Source organism: Taeniopygia guttata, chromosome 7 (assembly GCF_048771995.1).
Source record: "Taeniopygia guttata chromosome 7, bTaeGut7.mat, whole genome shotgun sequence".
Taxonomy (NCBI): Eukaryota; Metazoa; Chordata; class Aves; order Passeriformes; family Estrildidae; genus Taeniopygia; species Taeniopygia guttata.
This window is the reverse complement of record NC_133032.1, coordinates 38409173-38432395: the sequence shown is the minus strand read 5'-3', so window position 1 is coordinate 38432395 and position 23223 is coordinate 38409173. Positions and strand designations below refer to the sequence as shown.

The window sequence follows — 23223 nt, the reverse complement described above, 5'->3', positions numbered from 1 at the left end:
GAGATGGAAATCTTACCCTGCTCCCAACAGGTGGATACAGGTGCCCAGCAGCAGGAAAACCTTTAGGTTTTGGGAGAAAATAAATGGAATTGATGCTGTTGGTGCAATGATCTAGGGGCTGGAGCCAGGCTGGAGAGCTGGGAATGTTCCCCTGGAGCAGGGAAGGATCCAGGCAGAGCTCAGAGCCCCGGGAATGTTCCCCTGGAGAAGGGAAGGATCCAGGCAGAGCTCAGAGCCCCGGGAATGTTCCCCTGGAGAAGGGAAGGATCCAGGCAGAGCTCAGAGCCCCGGGAATGTTCCCCTGGAGAAGGGAAGGATCCAGGCAGAGCTCAGAGCCCCTGGCAGGGCCTGAAGGGCTCCAGGAGAGCTGGAGAGGGACTGGGGACAAGGGATGGAGGGACAGGAGCCAGGGAATGGCTCCCAGTGCCAGAGGGCAGGGATGGGTGGGAGATTAGGAATTGGGAATTCCTGGCTGGGAGACAATTTTTCCATAAAACCCCATTTTGCTTAAAGAGAAAAAAACCCAGCGTTTCCTGAAATGGAAGACACAAAATATGTCCTAACAGTAGCAACCAGAAAAGCCCTTTATGAATCCATGAAAATCCCCCAGAATCCCAGAACAATCTGGGTCGGAAGATGATTAAAGACCATCTAATTCCAACACCTTTAATTATCCCAGGGTCCTCCAAGCCCTGTCCAGCCTGGTCTTGGCCACTTCCATGGATCCAGGGGTGGCCACAGCTGCTCTGGGAATTTGAATCCCAACGCACACAGATTTAACCCATCAAGTCTGTGTGCAAAAGGGAACCACGAGGATCTCGAAGATCCCTTCCAACCCCAACCATTCCACCATCCCATGCTCCCACAGCTCCAGATCACACTCCTGTCAGTCAGACAAGCTTTTATCCCAAACCCTTTATTTCTCCTACCCTGAGGAGCAATCCAGGCTCCTGCCCTTCTCCTCAGTTCAGCCATGTTGTTTATCTCCATTCCATAAATACCCCCTGCATTATTCCCATTGTTTATCTCCATCCCATAAATACCCCCTGCATTATTCCCACTGTTTATCTCTATTCCATAAATACCCCCTGCATTATTCCCACTGTTTATCACCATTCCATAAATACCCCCTGTGTTATTCCCACTGTTTATCTCCATCCCATAAATACCCCCTGCATTATTCCCACTGTTTATCTCCATTCCATAAATACCCCCTTTGTTATTCCCACTGTTCCCCTGGAGCATTCCTGACATTCAAACAGAGCCGTGACTCCAGAGGTATTTTCCTTATCAGCCAGGCCTCTTCCAGGGGCACTTTTTAATCCTCACACCCCCAGATTTCCCTGGCACCCTCAGCAGCTCATCCTGGTGTTTGCCAGGACCACCCTTAGCCCAAATCACGGCAGGTTTCCAAAATCCCATGGAATCAGCACAGGAAAACACATCCTGCTCCTGCTCCCGCATCCAGGCATGCAAAACCTCCTTTTTTTTGTACCAAAAAAAGAGGGGAAAAGGAACATTTGGCTGCCATTGCAGGCCTGGAGCGGGGCTGTCCATCCTTTCGGAAAAGCAGAGGCAGGAGCAGTTATCTGGATCAAACATTCCACGCCATAATTAATCCTGGCTGGGAATCTGCCCTGCTATTTTTATCCTCTCCTGGTTGTTTTTTTTGATCCCAACCCCAGGCTCCGCTGCGTTCCTCCTCCCCGGGGCTGGAATGCGTCAGGGCCGATCGCAGCCCCTGCAGCTCCTGCCTGGGAGCAGGTTCCATTCCCGGAGCCATCTGCACCTCCCCAGCTCTGCAGCACTCCCTCCCACCCGCCAGGGACTGACTCAGCGCAGCAGAAGGGCAGTGCTGCATTCCCTGCACTCCCTGCATTCCTTGCTCCATGCATTTCCTGCATTCCCTGCACTCCCTGCTCCATGCATTTCCTCCATTCCCTGCTCCATGCATTCCCTGCATTCCCTGCACTCCCTGCATTCCCTGCACGCTCTGCATTCCCTGTGCTACCTGCATTCCCTGCACTCAGTGCACTCCCTGCACTCCTGCATTCCCTGCATTCCCTGCACTCCCTGCACTCCCTGTGCTCCCTGCATTCCCTGCATTCCCTACTCCATGCATTTCCTGCATTTCCTGCATTCCCTGCATTCCCTGCTCCATGCATTTCCTGCATTCCCTGCATTCCCTGCTCCATGCATTTCCTGCATTCCCTGCATTCCCTGCTCCATGCATTCCCTGCACTCAGTGCACTCCCTGCATTCCCTGCTCCATGCATTCCCTGCACTCAGTGCACTCCCTGCATTCCCTGTGCTCCCTGCATTCCCTGCTCCATTAATTTCCTGCACTCAGTGCATTCCCTGCACTCCCTGCATTCCATGCATTCCCTGCATTCAGTGCACTCCCTGCATTCCCTGCACTCAGTGCATTCCCTGCACTCCCTGCATTCCTGCATTCCCTGCACTCCTGTACTCCCTGCATTCCCTGCATTCCCTGAACTCAATGCACTCCCTGCATTCCCTGCACTCTCTGCACTCCCTGCATTCCCTGCTCCATGCATTTCCTGCACTCCCTGCATTCCCTGCACTTCCTGCACTCCCTGCACTCCCTGCACTCCCTGCATTCCCTGCACTCCCTGCACTCCTGCACTCCCTGCACTCCCTGCATTCCCTGCACTCCCTGCACTCCTGCAATCCCTGCACTCCCTGCTCCCTGCACTCCTGCAATCCCTGCATTTCCTGCATTCCCTGCACTCCCTGCACTCCCTGCATTCCCTGCACTCCTGCATTCCCTGCACTCCCTGCATTCCCTGCATTCCCTGCATTCCCTGCATTCCCTGCACACTCTGCATTCCCTGTGCTCCCTGCACTCCTGCATTTCCTGCATTCCCTGCACTCCTGCATTCCCTGCACTCCTGCTCCCTGCCAGGAAGCCCCGGGAAGGGCAGGGGGAAAGGGATGAAGGGCTGAGGGGTGGCAATGGATCAATGGATCCCCTCTCTGGGGGTGGGACATTCCCGGGCAGCTGGGGACAGGGGAATCGCAGGAACCCTGGAATTGTCCATCACACCTGGAAAAAGGCACTGGCTGCTCTCCAGAGCTCCCAACAGCCCCAGGAATTCCCAGATTTTTCCAGGCAGCGCAGCCCTACGGAAACGTTCCTTATGCTCAGCAGAGAATCCCAGAGCGGTTTGGGTGGGAAGAGGAATTTGGGATCATCCCATCCCAACCCTGCCATGGCAGGAACCCAGAACTGCCCAGCGCTGCCAGGGCAGCCACAGCCCTCCGGGAAGCTGTGCCAGGAGCAAACTCCCCCATGGAACGGGCTGTGCCCATCCCTGGGGGAATCCCAGAGCCCCATGGGTGTGGGGATGTGGGGCTGTGGTGGCCCTGGCAATGTTGGACTCCATGGCCTCAGAGGGATTTTCCTAAAAAAAAATTAATAAAAGAGCTGGTTCTGCTTTTCATGGAAGTGCAGTTGGAAATGAGGGGATCCATTTGTAGCTCCATGTTGGGAATGGTGGGGAAGGGCCATGGGGAGAAAGGAATGTTCTGTGCAATCCCAGGAGACTGGTGGAGGTCAGAGCAACACCTGAGGGAAGTCTGGGGAAAAGACTGAGAAAAGGGGCAAAAAAAAAAAAATATCTATATTTACAATAATTTCTGCTCTCCAGAGGAGAACATTTTCATTGTGAGGCCGGCCCAGCCCTCCCCTCCCCTCTCACAGCCCCTCCCCCAAACACCCACCCAGCCATATGGGCTCGGCACCAAAATAGAGCTTCCCTCCGCAGCCCCAAAAACCCCCCGAGGGATCCAGAGACAATTCCCTGGATGGAAAATCCAGCTTTCTTCTCGTGGAAAGGGACAATTCACCGGGATGGCCATGGGGCCAGCCAGGCAGAGCTTTCCTGGCCTGCAGGACCTGGGGATGTTCCCCGAGTGCTGCCGGGGCAGAGCTGCTCCACACCAGCATCCCCATGGAAAAAGGGTGGCTGGGAGATGATTTGAACAGAACAGAAAGCCAGCAGCCACTTTCTGAGCTGAAAATAACCTGTACCAGCCTCAGGGCTGCTGCACAGAGGGATCATCTGCCTCGGATTGTCCAGGGAGGTTGTGGAACCCCCATCCCTGGAAGTGTCCGAGGCTGGATGGGGTTTGGAGCACTCTGGGATAGGGAAAGGTGTTCCTGACACCTGGATGAGCTTCCACCCAAACCAGCCTGGAATTCTGTTGTTTGCAGCAGGCAGGATGGGGCTGTTTGGGAATAACCTCTGGGATTTAGTGCCACTGGTCTAACACAGGCACTGATTTGCTGAGTCTCTTAAAACACCGAATATTTGGAGGCCGTGCCCAGAACTGCTTCCACCACGGCTCTGGGTGAGTCCTGCTCCTCGCCTGCAGCCCCAGCTTGGCCAAGGAATGCCAGGGGAGACCCCCAAATCCATCACGAGAGAGGGGAAACAGCCGGAGCTGTGCCAGAGGGGCTGGGATGGACATCAGGAAAGGCTCTCCCCCAGAGGTGCTGGCACTGCCCAGGCTCCCTGGGGAATGGGCACATTCCCAAGAGCTCCAGGAGCATTTGGACAGCGCTGCCAAGGGTGCCAGGGTGGGATTTTGGGGTGTCTGTGCAGGGCCAGGGGCTGGATCCATGATCCTGTGGGTCCCTTCCAGCTCTGATACTCCGCAATTCCATGCACACCTCACTCAGCATCCCCTCATATTTGAAAACAATATTTATAAATCATTATCCCCCAACATTTAAAACTCCTGGAGAACACAGACTGCATTCCCAGGGCATCCCAGGGCTGAATCCAGAGCCTGAAAAGGGATCAGCTGAAAGGGGATCACCTGAAAAGGGATCAGCTGAAATGGGATCAGCTGAAATGGGATCATCTGAAAAGGGATCAACTGAAATGGGATCACCTGAAAAGGATTCACCTGAAATGGATCAGTTGAAAGGGGATTACCTGAAAAGGGATCAGCTGAAAAGAATCCCCTGAAAAGGGATCCCCTGAAATGGGATCACCTGAAAATAGAAGACCTGAAAAGAGATCCCCTGAAAAGGGATCACCATGAAAGGATTCACCTGAAAAGGATCACCTGAAAGGGGATCACCTGAAATAGGATCCCCTGAAATGGGATCACCTGAAATGGATCACCTGAAAAGCATTCACCGGAAAAGGATCCCCTGAAAAGGATCCCCTGAAAAGGATCCCCTGAAAGGGATCACCGCCCTGGCAGCCCTGCCAATCCCCAGCCTCCCATTCTGAGGGCTCCTTCTGCTCCCCTGTGCCCAGAGAGCTGCTGAGGCTGAGCTCCAGCAACTTTTCCAGCTCCTCACCTGCACCCATCCGGCACTGGGACCATCCCAGCGCCATTCCCAGAAGGAGAGGCTGGTGCAGCAGCAGGGCTGGCGCTCACTCCCTGCCTGGCAATCCAATTCTATCCAGCCAGCCACGAGGAAAGAACAGAGCAGAGCCTGGGGTGGGCACCAGAAATCAGCCTCAGCAGAGGTTTTCCTCCATGCCCACACACCTCCATCCTGGCACAAGAGGTTTTTATAGGGAAAATTCCACCTGAGGCCAAGATTTCAGCAATCAGTCTTTTCTTTTACTCAGAGTCTATATGTTAATAAGATTTTTCTTTTTTTGGTGATGAGGGAGAACAATTCAGTGTCCGGAGTTTGTTGAATCCCTTGATGAAATTTATGGGAATTTGGGAACGCTGCATTCACATGGATCTGCTTGAGGATTTCTATGATATTTATCTCAGGTTGGTCACGCCAACAATCAGCACCTGGGGTTCCCATTTGGGGTTCCTGTATCTCCCCAGCCATGGCCCATCTCATCTCCTGGCCAGCCGGACCTTCCTTCTTGTAAATCAGTTTCCAAAATACACCTGCGAGGGTGGGGGGGAATCCTAATACAAACTATACTCCAACAAATATTCAATATTACATATATTATATTAGAAATGGCGCGAATTATATCTACTACACATAACAAAGGGCACCCCCACCCTCCCAGCCGGGAATTCCCAATATCCCGGCCATCCCTGCCCTCTGGAAGTGTCCAAGGCCGGGCTGGACAGGACTTGGAGCACCCTGGGATGGTGGGAAGGGGCAGGGCTGGGCTCTAAGATCACTTCCAGCCCGAAATTCTGTGATTTACATTCTCAAAGCCTTCTTAAGGGCAGGAGCCGCTGCTGCTCATTATTCCCATCTTTTTCCAACTCCCATCATTCCCAGTTTGGGATGAACAGGGAGGAGGTCCCAAAGCAGGAAGCCACAGCCACCCCACCCCATCATCCCAACCCTTCCAAAGCATCCCAAAGGGAATTCCCTTGGCAGCAGCAGCGCTGGGATGGGGATCCCCTCCCTGAAAATCGCTAATTGCTTTGTTTGTGTTGCCGGGGTGCTCAGCTCTAATGAGCCATTAACTCCCAATTAGGAGCCTCTCTCGGAGCAGAGCGCTAATTCCAGGCAGTTCTGCTGATGAATTAATTACCAGGTGAGCTCGGCTCAGCCTCAGAGCCCGGTACCCAGGGGATGGCATTCCCTGAATGCTGCTCCTGGAGACAATCCCAGCATGGTTTGGGTGGGAGGGGATCTCAAATCCCACGCCAGCCACCCTGCCATGCCAGGGACACCTCCCATGGCTGGGAATACTATCCCAGGACTTCAGCATCCTCCGAGCCAGGAATTCCTTCCCAGTATCCCATCTAGAGTGGAAATCTGGGATGCTTTCACAGGCATCATGGCCCAAGCCACAACTCCAGGCATGTTTTTCATGCAGCTTTTAAATTCTCAGAAAAGAAAAGAAAAGAAAAGAAAAGAAAAGAAAAGAAAAGAAAAGAAAAGAAAAGAAAAGAAAAGAAAAGAAAAGAAAAGAAAAGAAAAGAAAAGAAAAGAAAAGAAAAGAAAAGAAAAGAAAAGAAAAGAAAAGAAAAGAAAAGAAAAGAAATCCCCTTTTTTCTGGCAAAATCAGAGAAAATCCCCATTTTTCTGGCTGAGGTCCTTGGCCCAAAGCACTCCATGAATTTTCCCAGGTTTTCCAGCCCTGCCTGGCTCTGGCAGGTGAGCAGCCACGGGCAGGGAGATGGTGGGGAATATGAACTATAAATCCCAGCTCCTCCATCCCAGGGAGCCAGCAGCGTTCCACTGGGGGAAATTCCACCCCCAGCTCTGTGTCCCAGGAATTTGAAGTGTCTGAGCACAGACAGGAGCAGGAAATGTCCAGGGGGACATTGGGAATGAGCTCAGAACCACGGGAAAACTGATGGGAATACAAAGGGAAAAGGGATGGATCATTCCCAGGGATCTGTGTGTGGAGAGCTCTGGGATTTTATCCAGGACTCAGCACAGCCCCATGGCCCTGCTGAAGCAAGCACAGGGTCCAGGAGCCATCAGAATCCCAGGATCCTGAGGCTGGAAAAGCCTTCCAAGGATTCCAAGGATTTAAGTCCCCTTCCCACCCAAACCATTCCATGATCCTGTGATTCCCTGATCTTTACCGCCCTTGTACTGACAACACATTTTAAATTTAAACACGAACACATTTTAAATTTAAACACGAACATATTTTAAATTTAAACCCGTTCTGATTCTCGCTTACACCGCTCCCAAAAACATTCCAGAGGCCACAGGCAGCCCCATGGCCACGTCAGATCCCTGGGGAAGCCACAGCCAGGATGGAGAGCAGGAGGACGGAGAGACCCCTCCCTGGGCCAGGAGCTGTCCCAGCTCCTAAATCACAATCAGTGCTGCCTGCCCGGGTTATTTATCCCGGAGCTGTGTCCTGAGGGAAGTGCCTGCAGCCACAGATCGATATCCTAACGAGGAGAGGAAATCTCAGCAGGAAAATTGCTGAGATTGGCTCCGGCTCCATCCATCTCTGCACCTCTGGCTCCTCTTTCTCCAGAGCCGGCCCAGGGTGGCAGGAGGAGATTCCCGAGGGGATTGGGGTGCCTGACTCACCCCAGAGCAGCTCTGGGACCTCTCAGCATCCCAAAGTCATCAGTGCCACGAATCCCAGAGCGTGGAATGGGTTGGGAAGGAGCCCTAAATCCCATCCCAGCCACCCCTGCCATGGCAGGGACACTTCCCACTGGCCCAGGTCATCCAGCCTGCTCTGGGAATTCCAGCCCAGCCAGGAATTCCTTCCCAATATCCCAATCCTTCAGCGTAAGCCATTCCCTCCTGTCCTTGTCACACAGTGGCTCCTTGAATTGTTTCTGACAAACGCCGAGCAGAACAAAGCCTTGCGGGCAATAAATGGAATAAACCCAAACCAACAGCAGGAATTCCAGCAGGAGGGGCAGGGCAGAGGCACGGAGCAGATCCAGGAGCTGGATAAGCAGGGGGTGATTCCAGCCCGGGCTGGCCACAGCCTCACACAGGTAAGGGCTGACCCAGCTCTGCCCCACGATCAATAAATCTCCAGATAAACTCAGCATTTTCCCATCTGGGGCATTTGCAGGGAGCATTTTTCTGGGGGAAAAACTGTTTGTTTCTTTGGGTTTTTTGGTGGGGGTTTTTTTTGTTTTGGTTTGGGGTTTTTTTTTTTTTTTTTTTTTTTTTTTAATCCTGCCAGTGCTGAACGCAGGGGCAGCCACAGCTTTTCTGGGCTTTTCTATGCCAGGGCCTCTCCTCCGTCCCACCAGGAATTCCCAATTCCCAACCTCCCACCCATCCCTGCCCTCTGGCACTGGGAGCCATTCCCTGGTCCTGTCCCTCCATCCCTTGTCCCCAGCCCCTCTCCAGCTCTCCTGGAGCCCTTCAAGCCCCCAAACCCCCCAAACTCAGCCCAGGGCACAGGGAAGAGAGGCAGGAGCAGCCCCCAGCCCCTCTCCAGCCCCAGCACAGCTTTCCCCTCCATGAATTCCCAATTCCTCCTGAGGTTTTGGATGGCTCTCCCGGAATGTCCCAGCGTTTTACCCACGCCAGGCCTCTCCCCCTTCTCCTGCCAACCACTTTTATCATCACCGAGCTCGGTGCAGCTCGGATTGTGTAACACACCAGCGGCTAAAGCAGCGCCTTCCCCTGAAACCTCACCTAAAAATCACCCCAGCAACCAACAGCAGGCACAAAGCGAGGCCCAAAATACAACTGGTTTATGCCAGCCCTAAACTGGGAGAGCCCAGCTGGGACAAAACCGGCTGCAAAGTGTCAGACTGGAAAAACAGCGAGGCCAGGCTGGGGTTCTTCCCTGGGGATGTTTGGGAAGGGCTGGGGTGGGATGGAGGAGAGGGGCTGGGAGGGAAATGGGGCTGGAGAATCCCTGAGGAGCTGGGAAGGGGCTGGAGAATTCCTGAGGGAGCTGGGAAGGGGCTGGAGAATTCCTGAGGGAGCTGGGAAGGGGCTGGAGAATTCCTGAGGGAGCTGGGAAGGGGCTGGAGAATTCCTGAGGGAGCTGGAGAGGGGCTCAGCCTGGAGCAAAGGAGGATCCCCAGGGATCTTTTCCCTCTCTGGAATTCCCTGCCAGGAGGGGACAGCCGGGGGGATTTGGGATCATCCCAGGGAACAGGGCCAGGAGCAGAGGGAACGGCCTCAGGCTGGCCCAGGGGAGCTCAGGGTGGATTTGGGGGAAATTCCTTCATGGAAAGGGGCTCAGGTGGAGTCCCCATCCCTGCAGGGATTCCATGGAGAATTCCTGAGGAAAATGGGAAGGGAATGGAGAATTCCTGAGGGAGCTGGGAAGGGGCTGGAGAATCCCTGAGGGAGCTGGGAAGGGGCTGGAGAATTCCTGATGGAGCTGGGAAGGGGCTGGAGAATTCCTGAGGGAGCTGGGAAGGGACTGGAGAATCCCTGAGGGAGCTGGGAAGGGACTGGAGAATTCCTGAGGGAGATGGGAAAGGAACAGAAAATTCCTGAGGGAGCTGGGATATTTAACACCCCCACGTTGTGCAGAGCTGGAAATAAAGAATAACAAACAGCAAAGCATCCAGGCCGAGCAGCAGGTATCCATGGAAAAGCCAGCTGGGCATTCCTGGCAGGATTGGAGCAGCACATCTGCCCGAGGCATGGACCCTGCTGCAGATTATTGGAACAATAAATAAATAATACTGAGGAGGACAAAAACCTCTGACAGCAGCATCCATAATTCAGTGAGGGCAAATATCCAGGGAAAGCTGCGCTGCCAGAGGATCCAGGAGGTAAATAAGGAGTGGGAAGAAGTTGCTACAGAGAAAAAATGGCTCGGAATTCTCTATAATGAAGGATTCAAGGAGCCAGTGCCTGAAAAGGACAGGAGGGAATGGCTTTAAATGGAAGGATTCAGGTGGGATATTGGGAAGGAATTCCTGGCTGGGAGGGTGGGCAGCCCTGGCACACATTCCCAGAGCAGCTGGGGCTGCCCCTGGATCCCTGGAAGTGCCCAAGGCCAGGCAGGATGACCTGGAATAGTGGGAGCTGTCCCTGCCCATGGGATGGGATGGGATTTCATCCTTCCATCCCAAAGCATTCCAGGATCCTGTGAATCAGCACCATTTGAGCAGTGCAGGCTTTTATCTCTCCATTAATTTCTCCAGCAGGAGCACTCTGGGCTATATTTAGCCAGCAGCATTTCACATCCCAGCGCTCCAGGAAAAATTCCAGCCCTCTGCCTTCCCCTTTCCCACCCCAGCATTCCCAAATCCCTTCTCCAGCTGCAGCAGGGCGGCTCCCACAGGAGCTGGATATTCCCTTTTCCCTGCTCTGCCCCCCATTCCTGGCAGCAGCTGCAGATCCGTGGCAGAGATGGAGTTTTGGGGCTCCCAAAATGAGGATTCCTGCTCAGGCTCCCACAGAAATCCCTGGAAAAATGGGTTCCAATGGGAGCTGCTGCTCCAGAGGCTGTGGGAGCAGTGGGGCAGCACAAGGAGCTGCTTGGGCTGAAGGAATTCTGCTCGGAATTCTGGCAGGGAATTCTGGCAGAGCTGATTCCAGCTCAGGCACTGCTAACTGGGATCATCCACAGGGAAAGGGAATGGGAAAAGGGAGAGGAAAAGGAAAAAAAAAAGGGAAAAGGGGAAAAAAAAGGGGAAAGGGATAAAAAGGGGAAAGGGATAAAAAGGGGAAAGGGATAAAAAGGGGAAAGGGATAAAAAGGGGAAAGGGATAAAAAGGGGAAAGGGATAAAAAGGGGAAAGGGATAAAAAGGGAAAAGGGATAAAAAGGGAAAAGGGATAAAAAGGGAAAAGGGATAAAAAGGGAAAAGGGATAAAAAGGGAAAAGGGATAAAAAGGGAAAAGGGATAAAAAGGGAGAGGGGGAAAAAGGGGGAGAAGGGAAAAAAAGGGGAAAGGGAAAAAAAGGGGAGAAGGGAAAAAAGGGAGAAGGGAAAAAAAGGGAGAAGGGAAAAAAGGGAGAAGGGAAAAAAAGGGAGAAGGGAAAAAAAGGGAAAAGGGAAAAAAAAGGAAAAAAGGGAAGGGAAAAGGGAAAAGGGAAAAGGAAAAAAAAGGAAAAACAGGGAAAAGGAAAAAATAAAAGGGAAAAGGAAAAACAAAAAGAGAAAGGGAAGTCTCCTACCCGGCTCTGGGTCAAAATCACTCCCAGTTTTCTCTCCTGGGCCTCCAAAGAGATCTCAGGGAGAAAAGGAAGAGGAGGAAGGCCTGGTGCAGGGAAATGGGGGACTGGGGGAATTGCTGCCTCTGGCAGGACAAGGGAGCGTTATCCAAGATAAAATTACGGAAGGGATGGATCCCAGGATCCCTCTATCTTATATCCCAGATAAAATTATGGAAGGGATGGATCCCTTACATCCCTTTATCTTATATCCCAGATAAAATTATGGAAGGGATGGATCCCAGGATCCCTCTATCTTATATCCCAGAGAAAATTATGGAAGGGATGGATCCCTTACATCCCTTTATCTTATATCCAAATAAAAATTATGGAAGGGATGGATCCCTTACATCCCTTTATCTTATATCCCAGATAAAATTCTGGAAGGGATGGATCCCTTACATCCCTTTATCTTACATCCCAGATAAAATTATGGAAGGGATGGATCCCTTACATCCCTTTATCTTATATCCCAGATAAAATTATGGAAGGGGTGGATCCCAGGATCCCTTTATCTTATATCCCAGATAAAATTATGGAAGGGATGGATCCCTTACATCCCTTTATCTTATATCCAAATAAAAATTATGGAAGGGATGGATCCCTTATATCCCTTTATCTTACATCCAAGAAATAAGATAAAGGGATGTAAGGGATAAGACCTTTCCCCAGGTTTAAAAATCCCTTTTTCCCCTTTTCCAGCAGCTCCAGGGGGGCAGGAGGAAGCTGGAGCTGAAGGTCCCAGTGCCAGGGAACCCCGGCTCTGCCAGGGCCAAACGTGGTTTTCCATGTGACCAGAAAATATTGGATTTTCCACTGACGGATTTCCTATAACGGCAGCACTGGGAACAGATCTGAGGGATGTTCGGCCCCGAGAGTTTTACAGGAATGTTTGATCGTGCTCAGGCTGTGCTTAAAAATATTCCAAAAAAAAAGAAATGCAATTTAAAGCTACTGTCAATATGTGAAGTGCTGAATCCTCTTTTCCTGTCGCCCTCCCATCCAACACACACAAAAAAAATTCCCAAAATCTGAATGGAAAGATAAAAAAACACAAATAAATTAACTTTAAAGGTCCCTTCCAACTCAAACCATTCCAGAATTCCTGTATTTTATATTCCAGCTTTAAAGTTGTTGAATTTGTATTGAGGTTTCTTACTGACCTTCAGAACAGACATCCAAAAAAAATCCCATTTTAAATGGAATTATCAGAATCCTGGTAATTTTCAGATCTGTCCCAGCTCTTTGTTCCCTCAGGTTGCGACATTCTGAGTTCAGCCCCATGGATCTGAGAGAACCCTTCCTGTGGCTCCAGAATTCCAGTTTTTTCATGTTTTTAAAAGCAAAACCAGAGAAAAAGGCCTTTGATGCCATCCCTATTTCTTTAATTAAAAAGTCTGGCAGGTTACGGAGTTCTTTAATCACCAAATCACGGGAAGAGGTTTCCAAAATAAATTTAATGAGTTTGGAAAACGAATGCACAAACCATTCCTGCAGGGTTTTGTCTGCTTCAGATTCCTATTAGTGGCTCATTTCTCAGGAATTTCAGCAGCTTATCAATAAATTGCAGGAAAACACAAAATTATAAAGGGTTACATAATGCCAAACATATCCAGAGGCAAATCCCAGCAGGAAAATCCAGGATGGAAGTCAAATTCTCCACTGGAACACTTCCAATTCTGCCAAAATCCATCCATTTGGAGAGGCCCAGCACCAAAATCCATCTCCAGCACCAAAATCCATGGCCTGGAGAGAGCCCCAGCACCAAAATCCATCCCCAGCACCAAAATCCATCCCTTTGGAGAAAGCTCCAGTGCCAAAATCCATCCCCAGCACCAAAATCCATCCTCAATGCCAAAATCCATCCCAGCACCAAAATCCATCTCCCTGGAGAGAGCTTCAGTGCCAAAATCCATCCACTTGGAGAGAGCTCCAGCACCAAAATCCATCCCCAGCACCAAAATCCACCCCCAGCACCAAAATCCATCCCCAGTACCAAAATCCATCCCTTTGGAGAGAGCTCCAGTACCAAAATCCATCCCTTTGGAGAGAGTCCCAGTGCCAGAATCCATCTCCTGGAGAGAGCCCCAGTGCCAAAATCCATCCCAGCACCAAAATCCATCCCCAGTGCCAAAATCCATTCCTTGGGAGAGAGTCCCAGTGCCAGAATCCATCTCCTGGAGAGAGCCCCAGTGCCAAAATCCATCCCCAGCACCAAAATCCATCACTTTGGACAGAGCCCCAGCACCAAAATCCATCCAGCACCAAAATCCATCCCTTTAGAGAAAGCTCCAGCACCAAAATCCATCCCCAGCACCAAAATCCATCCCTTTGGAGAGAGCTCCAGCACCAAAATCCATCTCCAGCACCAAAATCCATCCCCAGCACCAAAATCTATTTCCTGAAGAGAGTCCCAGTGCCAGAATCCATCTCCTGGAGAGAGCCTCAGTGCCAAAATCCATCCCAGCACCAAAATCCATCCCAGCACCAAAATCCATCCCAGCACCAAAATCCATCCCCAGTGCCAAAATCCATCCCCAGCGCCAACATCCATCCCTTTGGAGAAAGCTCTATCACCAAAATCCATCCCTTTGGAGAGAGTCCCAGCTCCAGAACCCATCTCCTGGAGAGATCTCCAGCACCAAAATCCATCCCAGCACCAAAACCCATCCCCAGCACCAAAATCCATCGCTTTGGACAGAGCCCCAGCACCAAAATCCATCCAGCACCAAAATCCATCCCCAGCACCAAAATCCATCCCTTTGGAGAGAGTCCCAGTGCCAAATCCATCTCCTGGAGAGATCCCCAGCACCAAAATCCATCCCAGCACCAAAATCCATCCCCAGCACCAAAATCCATCTCCTGGAGAGAGCCCCAGTGCCAAAATCCATCCCAGCACCATAATCAATCCCCAGTACCAAAATCCATTCCCTTTGGAGAGAGTCCCAGTGTCAGAATCCATCTCCTGGAGAGAGCCCCAGTGCCAAAACCCATCCCAGCGCCAAAATCCATCCTAGCGCCAAAATCCAACCCTTTGGAGAGAGCTCCAGCACCAAAATGCATCCCCAGCACCAAAATCCGTCCCTTTGTAGAGAGCCTCAGTGCCAAAATCCATCCCCAGCGCCAAAATCCATCCCCAGCGCCAACATCCATCCCCGGCACCAAAATCCATTTCCTGAAGAGAGCCCCAGCACCAAAATCCATCCCCAGCACAAATATCCATCCCTTTGGAGAGAGCTCCAGCACCAAAATCCATCCCTTTGGAGAGAGTCCCAGTGCCAGAACCCATCTCCTGGAGAGAGCCCCAGTGCCAAAATCCATCCCCAGCACCAAAATCCATCCCTTTGGAGAGAGCTCCAGTACCAAAATCCATCCCCAGCACCAAAATCCACCCCCAGCACCAAAATCCATCCCCAGCGCCAAAATCCATCCTCAATGCCAAAATCCATCCCCAGCACCAAAATCCATCCCTTTGGAGAGAGTTCCAGTGCCAGAATCCATCTCCTGGAGAGAGCCCCAGCGCCAAAACCCATCCCAGCACCAAAATCCATTTCCTGAAGAGAGTCCCAGTGCCAAAATCCATCCCAGCACCAAAATCCAGCACCAGCACCAAAATCCATCCCCAGCATCAAAATCCATCCCAGCACCAAAATCCATCCCAGCACCAAAATCCATCCCCAGCACCAAAATCCATCCCCAGCACCAAAATCCATCCCAGCACCAAAATCCATCCCCAGCACCAAAATCCATCCCCAGTACCAAAATCCATCACCCGTGCCAAAATCCATCCCAGCACCAAAATCCATCCCCAGCACCAAAATCCATCCCCAGTACCAAAATCCATCCCCAGTACCAAAATCCATCCCCAGTACCAAAATCCACCAGGCCAGCAGGGATCACGGAGCCCCCCTGGAATCACGGAGCCCCCCGGGGATCACGGAGCCCCCCTGGAATCACGGAGCCCCCCATCTCCATCCGGCCCCCCGGCTGCCGGGCCCCGCTCACCGGTGGTCTCGACGATGCCCTCGAGGATGACGACGATCTCGAACTGCTCGCTGCGCATGCTGCGCTGGGACAGCTCGTAGAAGGGGCTCTTGGCGTCGATGACGTGGCAGATGGTCAGCGGGGACACCAGGAACAGCTGGTCAGCCCCCGTGCTGAAGCCCACGTCCAGCTCCAGCTGGTCCAGCGGCAGGAATTCCCCCTCCGGAGTCTGCCGGGACTGCGGGTGACAAGGAGGGGAAGGGACCTTGGAGCTCCTCGTCCCTGGAGTCACAGGGAGAGCTCGGAAAAGGCTGGAGCGGCCTGGGACACCATTCCTGCCCGGGTGGGATTGAGAGACCCTCCCGCCAAACATTCCAGGATTCTGGGATTTCACTGTGTGGAATCCAAGCATTCCAGGAATCTGGGATTTCACCAAGTGGAAACCTAACATTCCAGGATTTCACCAGGTGGAATCCAAACATTCCAGGATTTCACAGGGTGGAATCCAAGCATTCCAGGATTCTGGGATTCCACTGGGTGTAATCCAAGCATTCCAGGATTTTACAGGGTGGAATCCAAGCATTCCAGGATTCTGGGATTTCAGCAGGTGGAATTCAAACATTCCAGGATTTCACAGAGAGGAATTCTGGAATTTCACAGGGTGGAATCCAAACATTCCAGGATTCTGGGATTTCAAAGGGTGGTATCCAATAATTCCAGGAATGTGGGATTTCAAAGGGTGGAACCCAAACATTCCAGGATTTTACCAGGTGGAATCCAAACATTCCAGGATTCTGGGATTTCACCAAGTGGAATCCAAGCATTCCAGGATTCTGGGATTTCAGCAGGTGGATTCCAAACATTCCAGGAATCTGGGACTTCACCAAGTGGAATCCAAGCATTCCAGGGTTCTGGGATTTCACTGTGTGGAAACCTAACATTCCAGGATTTCACCAGGTGGAATCCAAACATTCCAAGAATCTGGGATTCCAGCAGGTGGAATCCAAGCATTCCAGGATTCTGGGATTTCACCACGCAGAAACCAAACATTCCAGGATTCTGGGATTTCACAGTGTGGAATCCAAACATTCCAGGATTTCACAGGGTGGAATCCAAACATTCCAGGATTCTGGGATTCCAGTGGGTGGAATCCAAGCATTCCAGGATTCTGGGATTTCAGCAGGTGGATTCCAATCATTCCAGGAATCTGGGATTTCACTGTGTGGAATCCAAGCATTCCAGGATTCTGGAATTTCACCAAGTGGAAACCTAACATTCTAGGATTTCACGGGTGGAATCCAAACATTCCAGGATTCTGGGTTTTCACAGTGTGGAATCCAAACATTCCAGGATTCTGGGATTCACCAACTGGATTCGAAACATTCCAGGATTTCACCAGGTGGAATCCAAGCATTCCAGGATTCTGGGATTTCACCAAGTGGAATGCAAGCATTCCAGGATTCTGGGATTTCACCAAGTGGAATGCAAGCATTCCAGGATTCTGGGATTTCAGCAGGTGGAATCCAAGCATTCCAGGATTCTGGGATTTCACCACATGGAAACCAAACATTGCAGGATTCTGGGATTTCAGCAGGTGGAATCCAAACATTCCAGGATTTCACAAGTGGAATCCAAACATTCCAGGATTCTGGGATTTCAGCGGGTGGAATCCAAACATTCCAGGATTTCACAGAGTGGAATTCTGGAATTTCACAGGGTGGAATCCAAGCATTCCAGGATTCTGGGATTCACCAACTGGAATCCAAACATTCCAGGATTTCACAGGGTGGAATCCAAACATTCCAGGATTCTGGGATTTCAAAGGGTGGTCAAGCATTCCAGGATTCTGGGATTCCAGCGGGTGGACTCCAAACATTCCAGGATTTTACAGGGTGGAATCCAAGCATTCCAGGATTCTGGGATTTCAGCAGGTGGAATCCAAACATTCCAGGATTTCACGGGTGGAATCCAAGCATTCCAGGCTTCTGGGATTTCACTGTGTGGAATCCAAACTTTCCAGGAATGCGGGATTTCACTGTGTGGAATCGAAGCATTTCAGGATTCTGGGATTTCACCAAGTATAATCCAAACATTCCAGGGTTCTGGGATTCAGCTGCTCCCTGAATTTCGATGGAATGCCAGAGCTCAATTCCAGAGAAACCAAATTTAATTTTCGACCTCCCTGAGTCCCTGGAAAAATCCAACCCCAGGCAATTCCAGAGGGAACATTTTGCTAAGGAATGAACTCTGAGTGACTCCTCTGCTCCAGGTGATTAGAGGGGGAAATTCAGAAATTCTGAGCGACATCCAAGCTCTTTCCAATCCCAAAAATCCACCCCAAAATTCCCATTACAGCAAAAGAGGCTTTGCACAGGTTTCCCACTTTAAGGTTTTGGGGTTGGTCTTGTTCCTGGACTGAGCTCGGCAGGAAAAATAAAGGAATATTCCCCCATGATTGGGAGTTTTTGTTTTCCTTTTCCCTTATTTTTTCATTTTATTTCCTTTTTATTTTTTCCTTTTATTTTCCCTTTTCCCCGTTTTTTTTTTTAGTTTTCCTCTTATTCCCTCCCCCTGTGGGTCCCTTTTATTTTCCCTTTCTCCTCTGCTTCCCTTTTTCTTTTATTCCTTTGTCTTTTGTTACTCTTTTCCCCTTTCATTTTCCCTTTCCTTTTCTTTGATTTTCCCCTTTATTTTCCTTTTTCCTATTTTTTCATTTTGTTTTTACCTCTTATTTTCCCCTTAATTTTCCTTTCCCCTGCTTTTTAAATTTATTTTTCCCGTTTATTTTCCCCCTTTTATTTTGCTCTTCCCCCATTTTTCCTTTTTTTTTTCCCATTTTTTCCTCCTAATTTCCTCTTTTCCACTTTTGTTTTTCTGTTCCTTTTTTCCCCCAGGAGGCCTGGCCTGACACTGCTTCTCTCCCAAGCACAAACTTTTCCCTTCCCTTATTTCAAATCCAGGGAATTCTTTTGGAACCACACTAAGTTTGAAGCTTCAACTTTTAAAATTCCCTCTCTGACACTTCCAGAGCCAAAAAAACCCAAAAAACAAAACAAAACAAAAAAACCACAAAAAAACCCCAAAAAAACAAAAACCAAAAAAAAAAAAAAAGGCAATTTTCAAATGCTGGACTGGAAATTACTCATTTTTGCTCTTTTATAGCTTGAAATATAGGAAATTATTTAAATATATTTATATAGTATGCAAATGTATATTTACACATAATTAACTATTTTAAAACAAACTGTATAAATTCTATATTGTTAAATATAAATATTTATAATTGCATGTTACATAAACCTATGGTGTTATGTGGCAATGTTATTTTATATATTTATCCTTATAAATTATATCTATAAATGATATTCCATAATTTTAAAGCTATTAAAGGGTTATTTTGGGAGTTTTTCAGGAATTCTTTCCCTCTTTTAGGCACAGACTCCCTCAAGGATTAGGGGACCCCAACAGCTGAAATCCCGTGGGAAACAGGAATTTGGGAGAACAGCACAACTTCAGGAGCCTCCCATGGGCTGAGCCCCATCCCTGGGGCTGGGGGGGCACAGGGAGGAAAAACGGGGAATTTCCCAAGGGGATTGTCCTGGGAATGGGCACCCTGCCCTGCCCCGCACCCACAGAGGGAAGGGCACCCCCAAATCCCTGCAAGATATCCCAAATCCCTGCAGGACACCCCAAATCCCTGCAAGATATCCCAAATCCCTGCAGGACACCCCAAATCCCTGCAGGATATCCCAAATCCCTGCAGGACACCCCAAATCCCTCCAGGACACCCCAAATCCCTGCAGGACACCCCAAATCCCTGCAGGACACCCCAAATCCCTCCAGGACACCCCAAATCCCTGCAGGACACCCCAAATCCCTGCAGGACACCCCCAGTCCCTGCAGAATATCCCAAATCCCTGCAAGACACCCATCCCAAGGGCACTCCAATCCCAAGGACAGGACACCCCCATACCCTGCAGAATATCCTAAATCCCTGCAGGATATCCCAAATCCCTGCAGGACACCCACCCCAAGGACAGGACACCCCATTCCCTGCCCAGCACCCCCCTGCCAGTATCCCGATTCCCGGGGGGGGGGGGGGGTCCCTGCAGGATGCAGCAAATGCCCCCCGAGCTGGCTCCTTCCTCCCACCTGCTCCATCCCCATTCCCAAGTCCCCATTCCCTGTTCCCGAGTCCCCTTTCCCTGTTCCCGAGTCTCCATTCCCCGTTCCCGAGACGCCATTCCTCATTCCCCATTCGAGTCCCCATTCCCATTCCCAATTCCCCATTCCCTGATTCCCGAGTCCCCCATTCCCTATTCCCAATTCCCCATTCCCTGTTCCCCGTTCCCGAGTCCCCATTCCCAATTCCCCATTCCCTATTCCCCATTCCCCATTCCCAAGTCCCCATTCCCCGTTCCCCATTCCCTGATTCCTGAGTCCCCCATTCCCTATTCCCAATTCCCCATTCCTGAGTCCCCCATTCCCAATTCCCCATTCCCTATTCCCAATTCCCCATTCCCCATTCGAGTCCCCATTCCCAATTCCCCATTCCCTGATTCCTGAGTCCCCCATTCCCTATTCCCCATTCCCATTCCCAATTCCCCATTCCCTGATTCCTGAGTCCCCCATTCCCTATTCCCCATTCCCTATTCCCAATTCCCCATTCCGCGTTCCTGAGACCCCATTCCCTGTTCCCCATTTGAGTCCCCATTCCCATTCCCGATTCCCCATTCCCTGATTCCTGAGTCCCCCATTCCCTATTCCCAATTCCCCATTCCCAAGTCCCCATTCCCCATTTGAGTCCCCATTCCCTGATTCCCGAGTCCCCCATTCCCTATTCCACATTCCCTATTCCTGAGTCCCCCATTCCCAATTCCCCATTCCCTATTCCCAATTCCCCATTCCTGAGTCCCCATTCCTATTCCCGACTCCCGCTCCCCTCTGGACCCGTGGCCGCCGGGTGAGCCTCAGCCCACCGGGGCCTTGGCAGCCCTCCAGGGCAGGGATGATCCAGGTCTGACCCTGCTTTCCTGGGAATCCCCCTCAGTAAAGTTCAGCCCGAAAAGCTGCCCAAAAATCTCGGGATCATGCCCGGAGCTTTCTCCTTGCCGGCTCACGGAAAGCTCGGAGCTACAAAGGATTTCCTTGTCAGGGAAATGGAGCATTTTATAGAATCTATAAATATCCATCCCAATCCTGTGCGGAATGATGGAATTATCTCCAAGGAGGTTGGGAACGCGGGGCTGAGCCCGCAGCCCGAGGCTCCCGGAGATGTTCCCTGTGCCGGGAAAACAGGACAGGGATGCTGGGACAGCAGCAGGACCCAAAACACGAGCTGGGATCATCACCCTGGCCATGGGCACGGCCACCTTCCATGGACCCGGCTGCTCCAAGCCCAGGGACATGGGGACAGCAGGGCAGGAGCAAGGGACGTGGAGAGGGGTGGGATGTCCCAGGGGAGCGGCAGTGGGGCCGCAGTTCTGTCACAGAACCACGGAATTGTTTAGGTTGGAAAAGCCCCACAAGACCACGGAGTGCAACCATTCCCAGCACTGCCAGGGCCCCCATGGAATTACTGAGGCTGGAAAAGCCCTCCAAGGGCATTGAGTCCAATAATTCCCAGCACTGCCAGGGCCCCCATGGAATTACTGAGGTTGGAGAAGCCCTCCAAGGGCATTGAGTCCAACCATTCCCAGCACTGCCTGGGCCCCCATGGAATTACTGAGGTTGGAAAAGCCCTCCAAGGACATTAAGTCCAACCATTCCAATAATTCCAAGCACTACCAGGGCCCTCAAAGAATTATTGAGGTTGGAAAAGCCCTCCAAGACTACGAAGTCCAACCATTCCCAGCACTGCCCCATCGAGTCCAACCATCCCAACCATTCCCAGCACTGCCAAGACCCCATGGAATTACTGAGGTTGGACGAGCCCTCCAAGGACATCGAGTCCAACCATCCCAACCATTCCCAGCACTGCCAAGACCCCATGGAATTACTGAGGTTGGAGGAGCCCTCCAAGGACATCGAGTCCAACCATCCCAACCATCCCCAGCACTACCAGAGCCCCCATGGAATTACTGAGGTTGGACAAGCCGTCCAAGGACATCGAGTCCAACCATCCCAGCCATTCCCAGCACTGCCAATACCCCACGTCCCCAAGTGCCACCTCCACACGGGATGGGCACTCCACCACTTCCCTGGGCAGCTCCTCAGGAAGGAATCTCCCCGCGCCGCCGCCCGGAGCACCCACCTTGAGCAGCTTGCAGCGGATCTGGGCCGAGACCATGTGGCTGTTGCGGAGGTTGCCCACGCGGAACATGAGCGTGAGCTTGCCGTCGCGCATGGAGATGGCGGCGTGCTCGCTGAACATCAGCGTCTCGGCCCTCTTCTTGGGCTGCGACATCTTGATAAACATGCAGCCGATCAGGAAGGCGTCCACGATGGAGCCCAGGATGGACTGGAAGAGGAAGAGGATGATGCCCTCGGGGCACTTGTCGGTGATGTAGCGGTAGCCGTAGCCGATGGTGGCCTCGGTCTCGATGAAGAAGAGGAAGGCGGAGGGGAAGTTGTAGACGTTGGCCACGCACGGGGTGTAGCTGTCGTCGTGCGCCTTGTTGAGGTCCCCGCGCATGTAGGCGATCACCCACCACATGGAGGCCATGAAGAGCCAGGCCACGGTGTAGGTGAGGATGAAGATGAAGAGGTTCCAGCGCCACTTGAGGTCCACCAGCGTGGTGAAGAGGTCGGACAGGTAGCGGCTGGTCTCTCCACCCAGGTTGCCGTGCTGCACGTTGCAGCGCCCGTTCTTGTCCACGAAGCGCTGGCGCTTCCCCCGCGGGGCGCTGCGCGGGGGCGGGAGGCCTCCGCCGCTGGCCGAGGTGCTCACCACCTGGTACTCATCGCCCAGCTTGCGCCGCAGCGCCGACATGCTCCGCGGAGCCCCCGGCAAGATCCGCGGGGACGGCAAAATCCGCGCAACCCCGCGCAACCCCCGGCACCGGCTCGGCCGGCAAGATCCGCGGGGCCGGCAAAATCCGCGCAGCCTCCGGTACCCCGCTCAGCCCCGCGCAGTCTGCGCACCCACCGACACCCGGCTCAGCCGGCAAAATCCGCGCAGCTCCGCGCAGCCACCGGCACCCGGTTAGACCGGCAAGATCCACGGGGCCGACAAGATCCGCGGGGCCCCGCGCAGATCCCGGCACCCGGCAAGATCCGCGGGGCCGGCAAGATCCGCGGAGCCACCAGCACCCCGCTCAACCCCGCGCAGTCTGCGCACCCACCGGCACCCGGTTCGGCCGGCAAAATCCGCGGAGCCGGCCAAATCCGCGCAGCCTCCGGTACCCGGCTCGGCCGGCAAGATCCGCGGGGCCGCCAAAATCCGCGCAGCCCCGCGCAACCCCCGGTACCCGGCTCAGCCCCGCGCAGTCTGCGCACCCACCGACACCCCGCTCAGCCGGCAAAATCCGCGCAGCCCCGCGCACCCACCGTCACCCGGCTCAGCCCCGCGCAGTCCGCGCAGCTCCGCGCACCCCACAGCTCCGCGCAGTGCGCTCAGCCCCGCACGGCCCCGCGCACCCCACAGCTCCGCGCAGTGCGCTCCGCCCCGCTCAGCCCCGCTCAGCCCCGCTCAGCCCCGCATCCCCCGCTCCAGCCCCACTCAGCCCCGCATCCCCCGCTCAGCCCCGCGCAGCCCGCCCGG

The 23223-nt window shown here is 52.4% G+C and overlaps 1 protein-coding gene across 3 annotated transcripts in view; it reads right to left on the bottom strand.

The window, feature by feature from the left end:
* Nucleotides 1-23001, bottom strand: part of KCNJ3 (potassium inwardly rectifying channel subfamily J member 3) — a 32111-nt gene extending 9110 nt beyond the window's left edge. Inside the window, exons 1-3 of one of the 3 annotated variants that reach the window (XM_072931788.1) lie at nucleotides 21775-22988; nucleotides 15543-15759; nucleotides 12976-13283 (exon numbers count right to left, since the gene is read on the bottom strand). In XM_072931788.1, the coding sequence (XP_072787889.1) occupies nucleotides 13120-13283; nucleotides 15543-15759; nucleotides 21775-22452 (1059 nt within the window). In that variant the 5' untranslated portion in view covers nucleotides 22453-22988 and the 3' untranslated portion in view covers nucleotides 12976-13119. Of the gene's footprint in view, nucleotides 1-12975; nucleotides 13284-15542; nucleotides 15760-21774 lie in introns of those variants that run through there. The other 2 variants (XM_072931786.1, XM_072931789.1) reach the window with 2 other exon arrangements.
* Nucleotides 23002-23223: the final 222 nt, after the last annotated feature.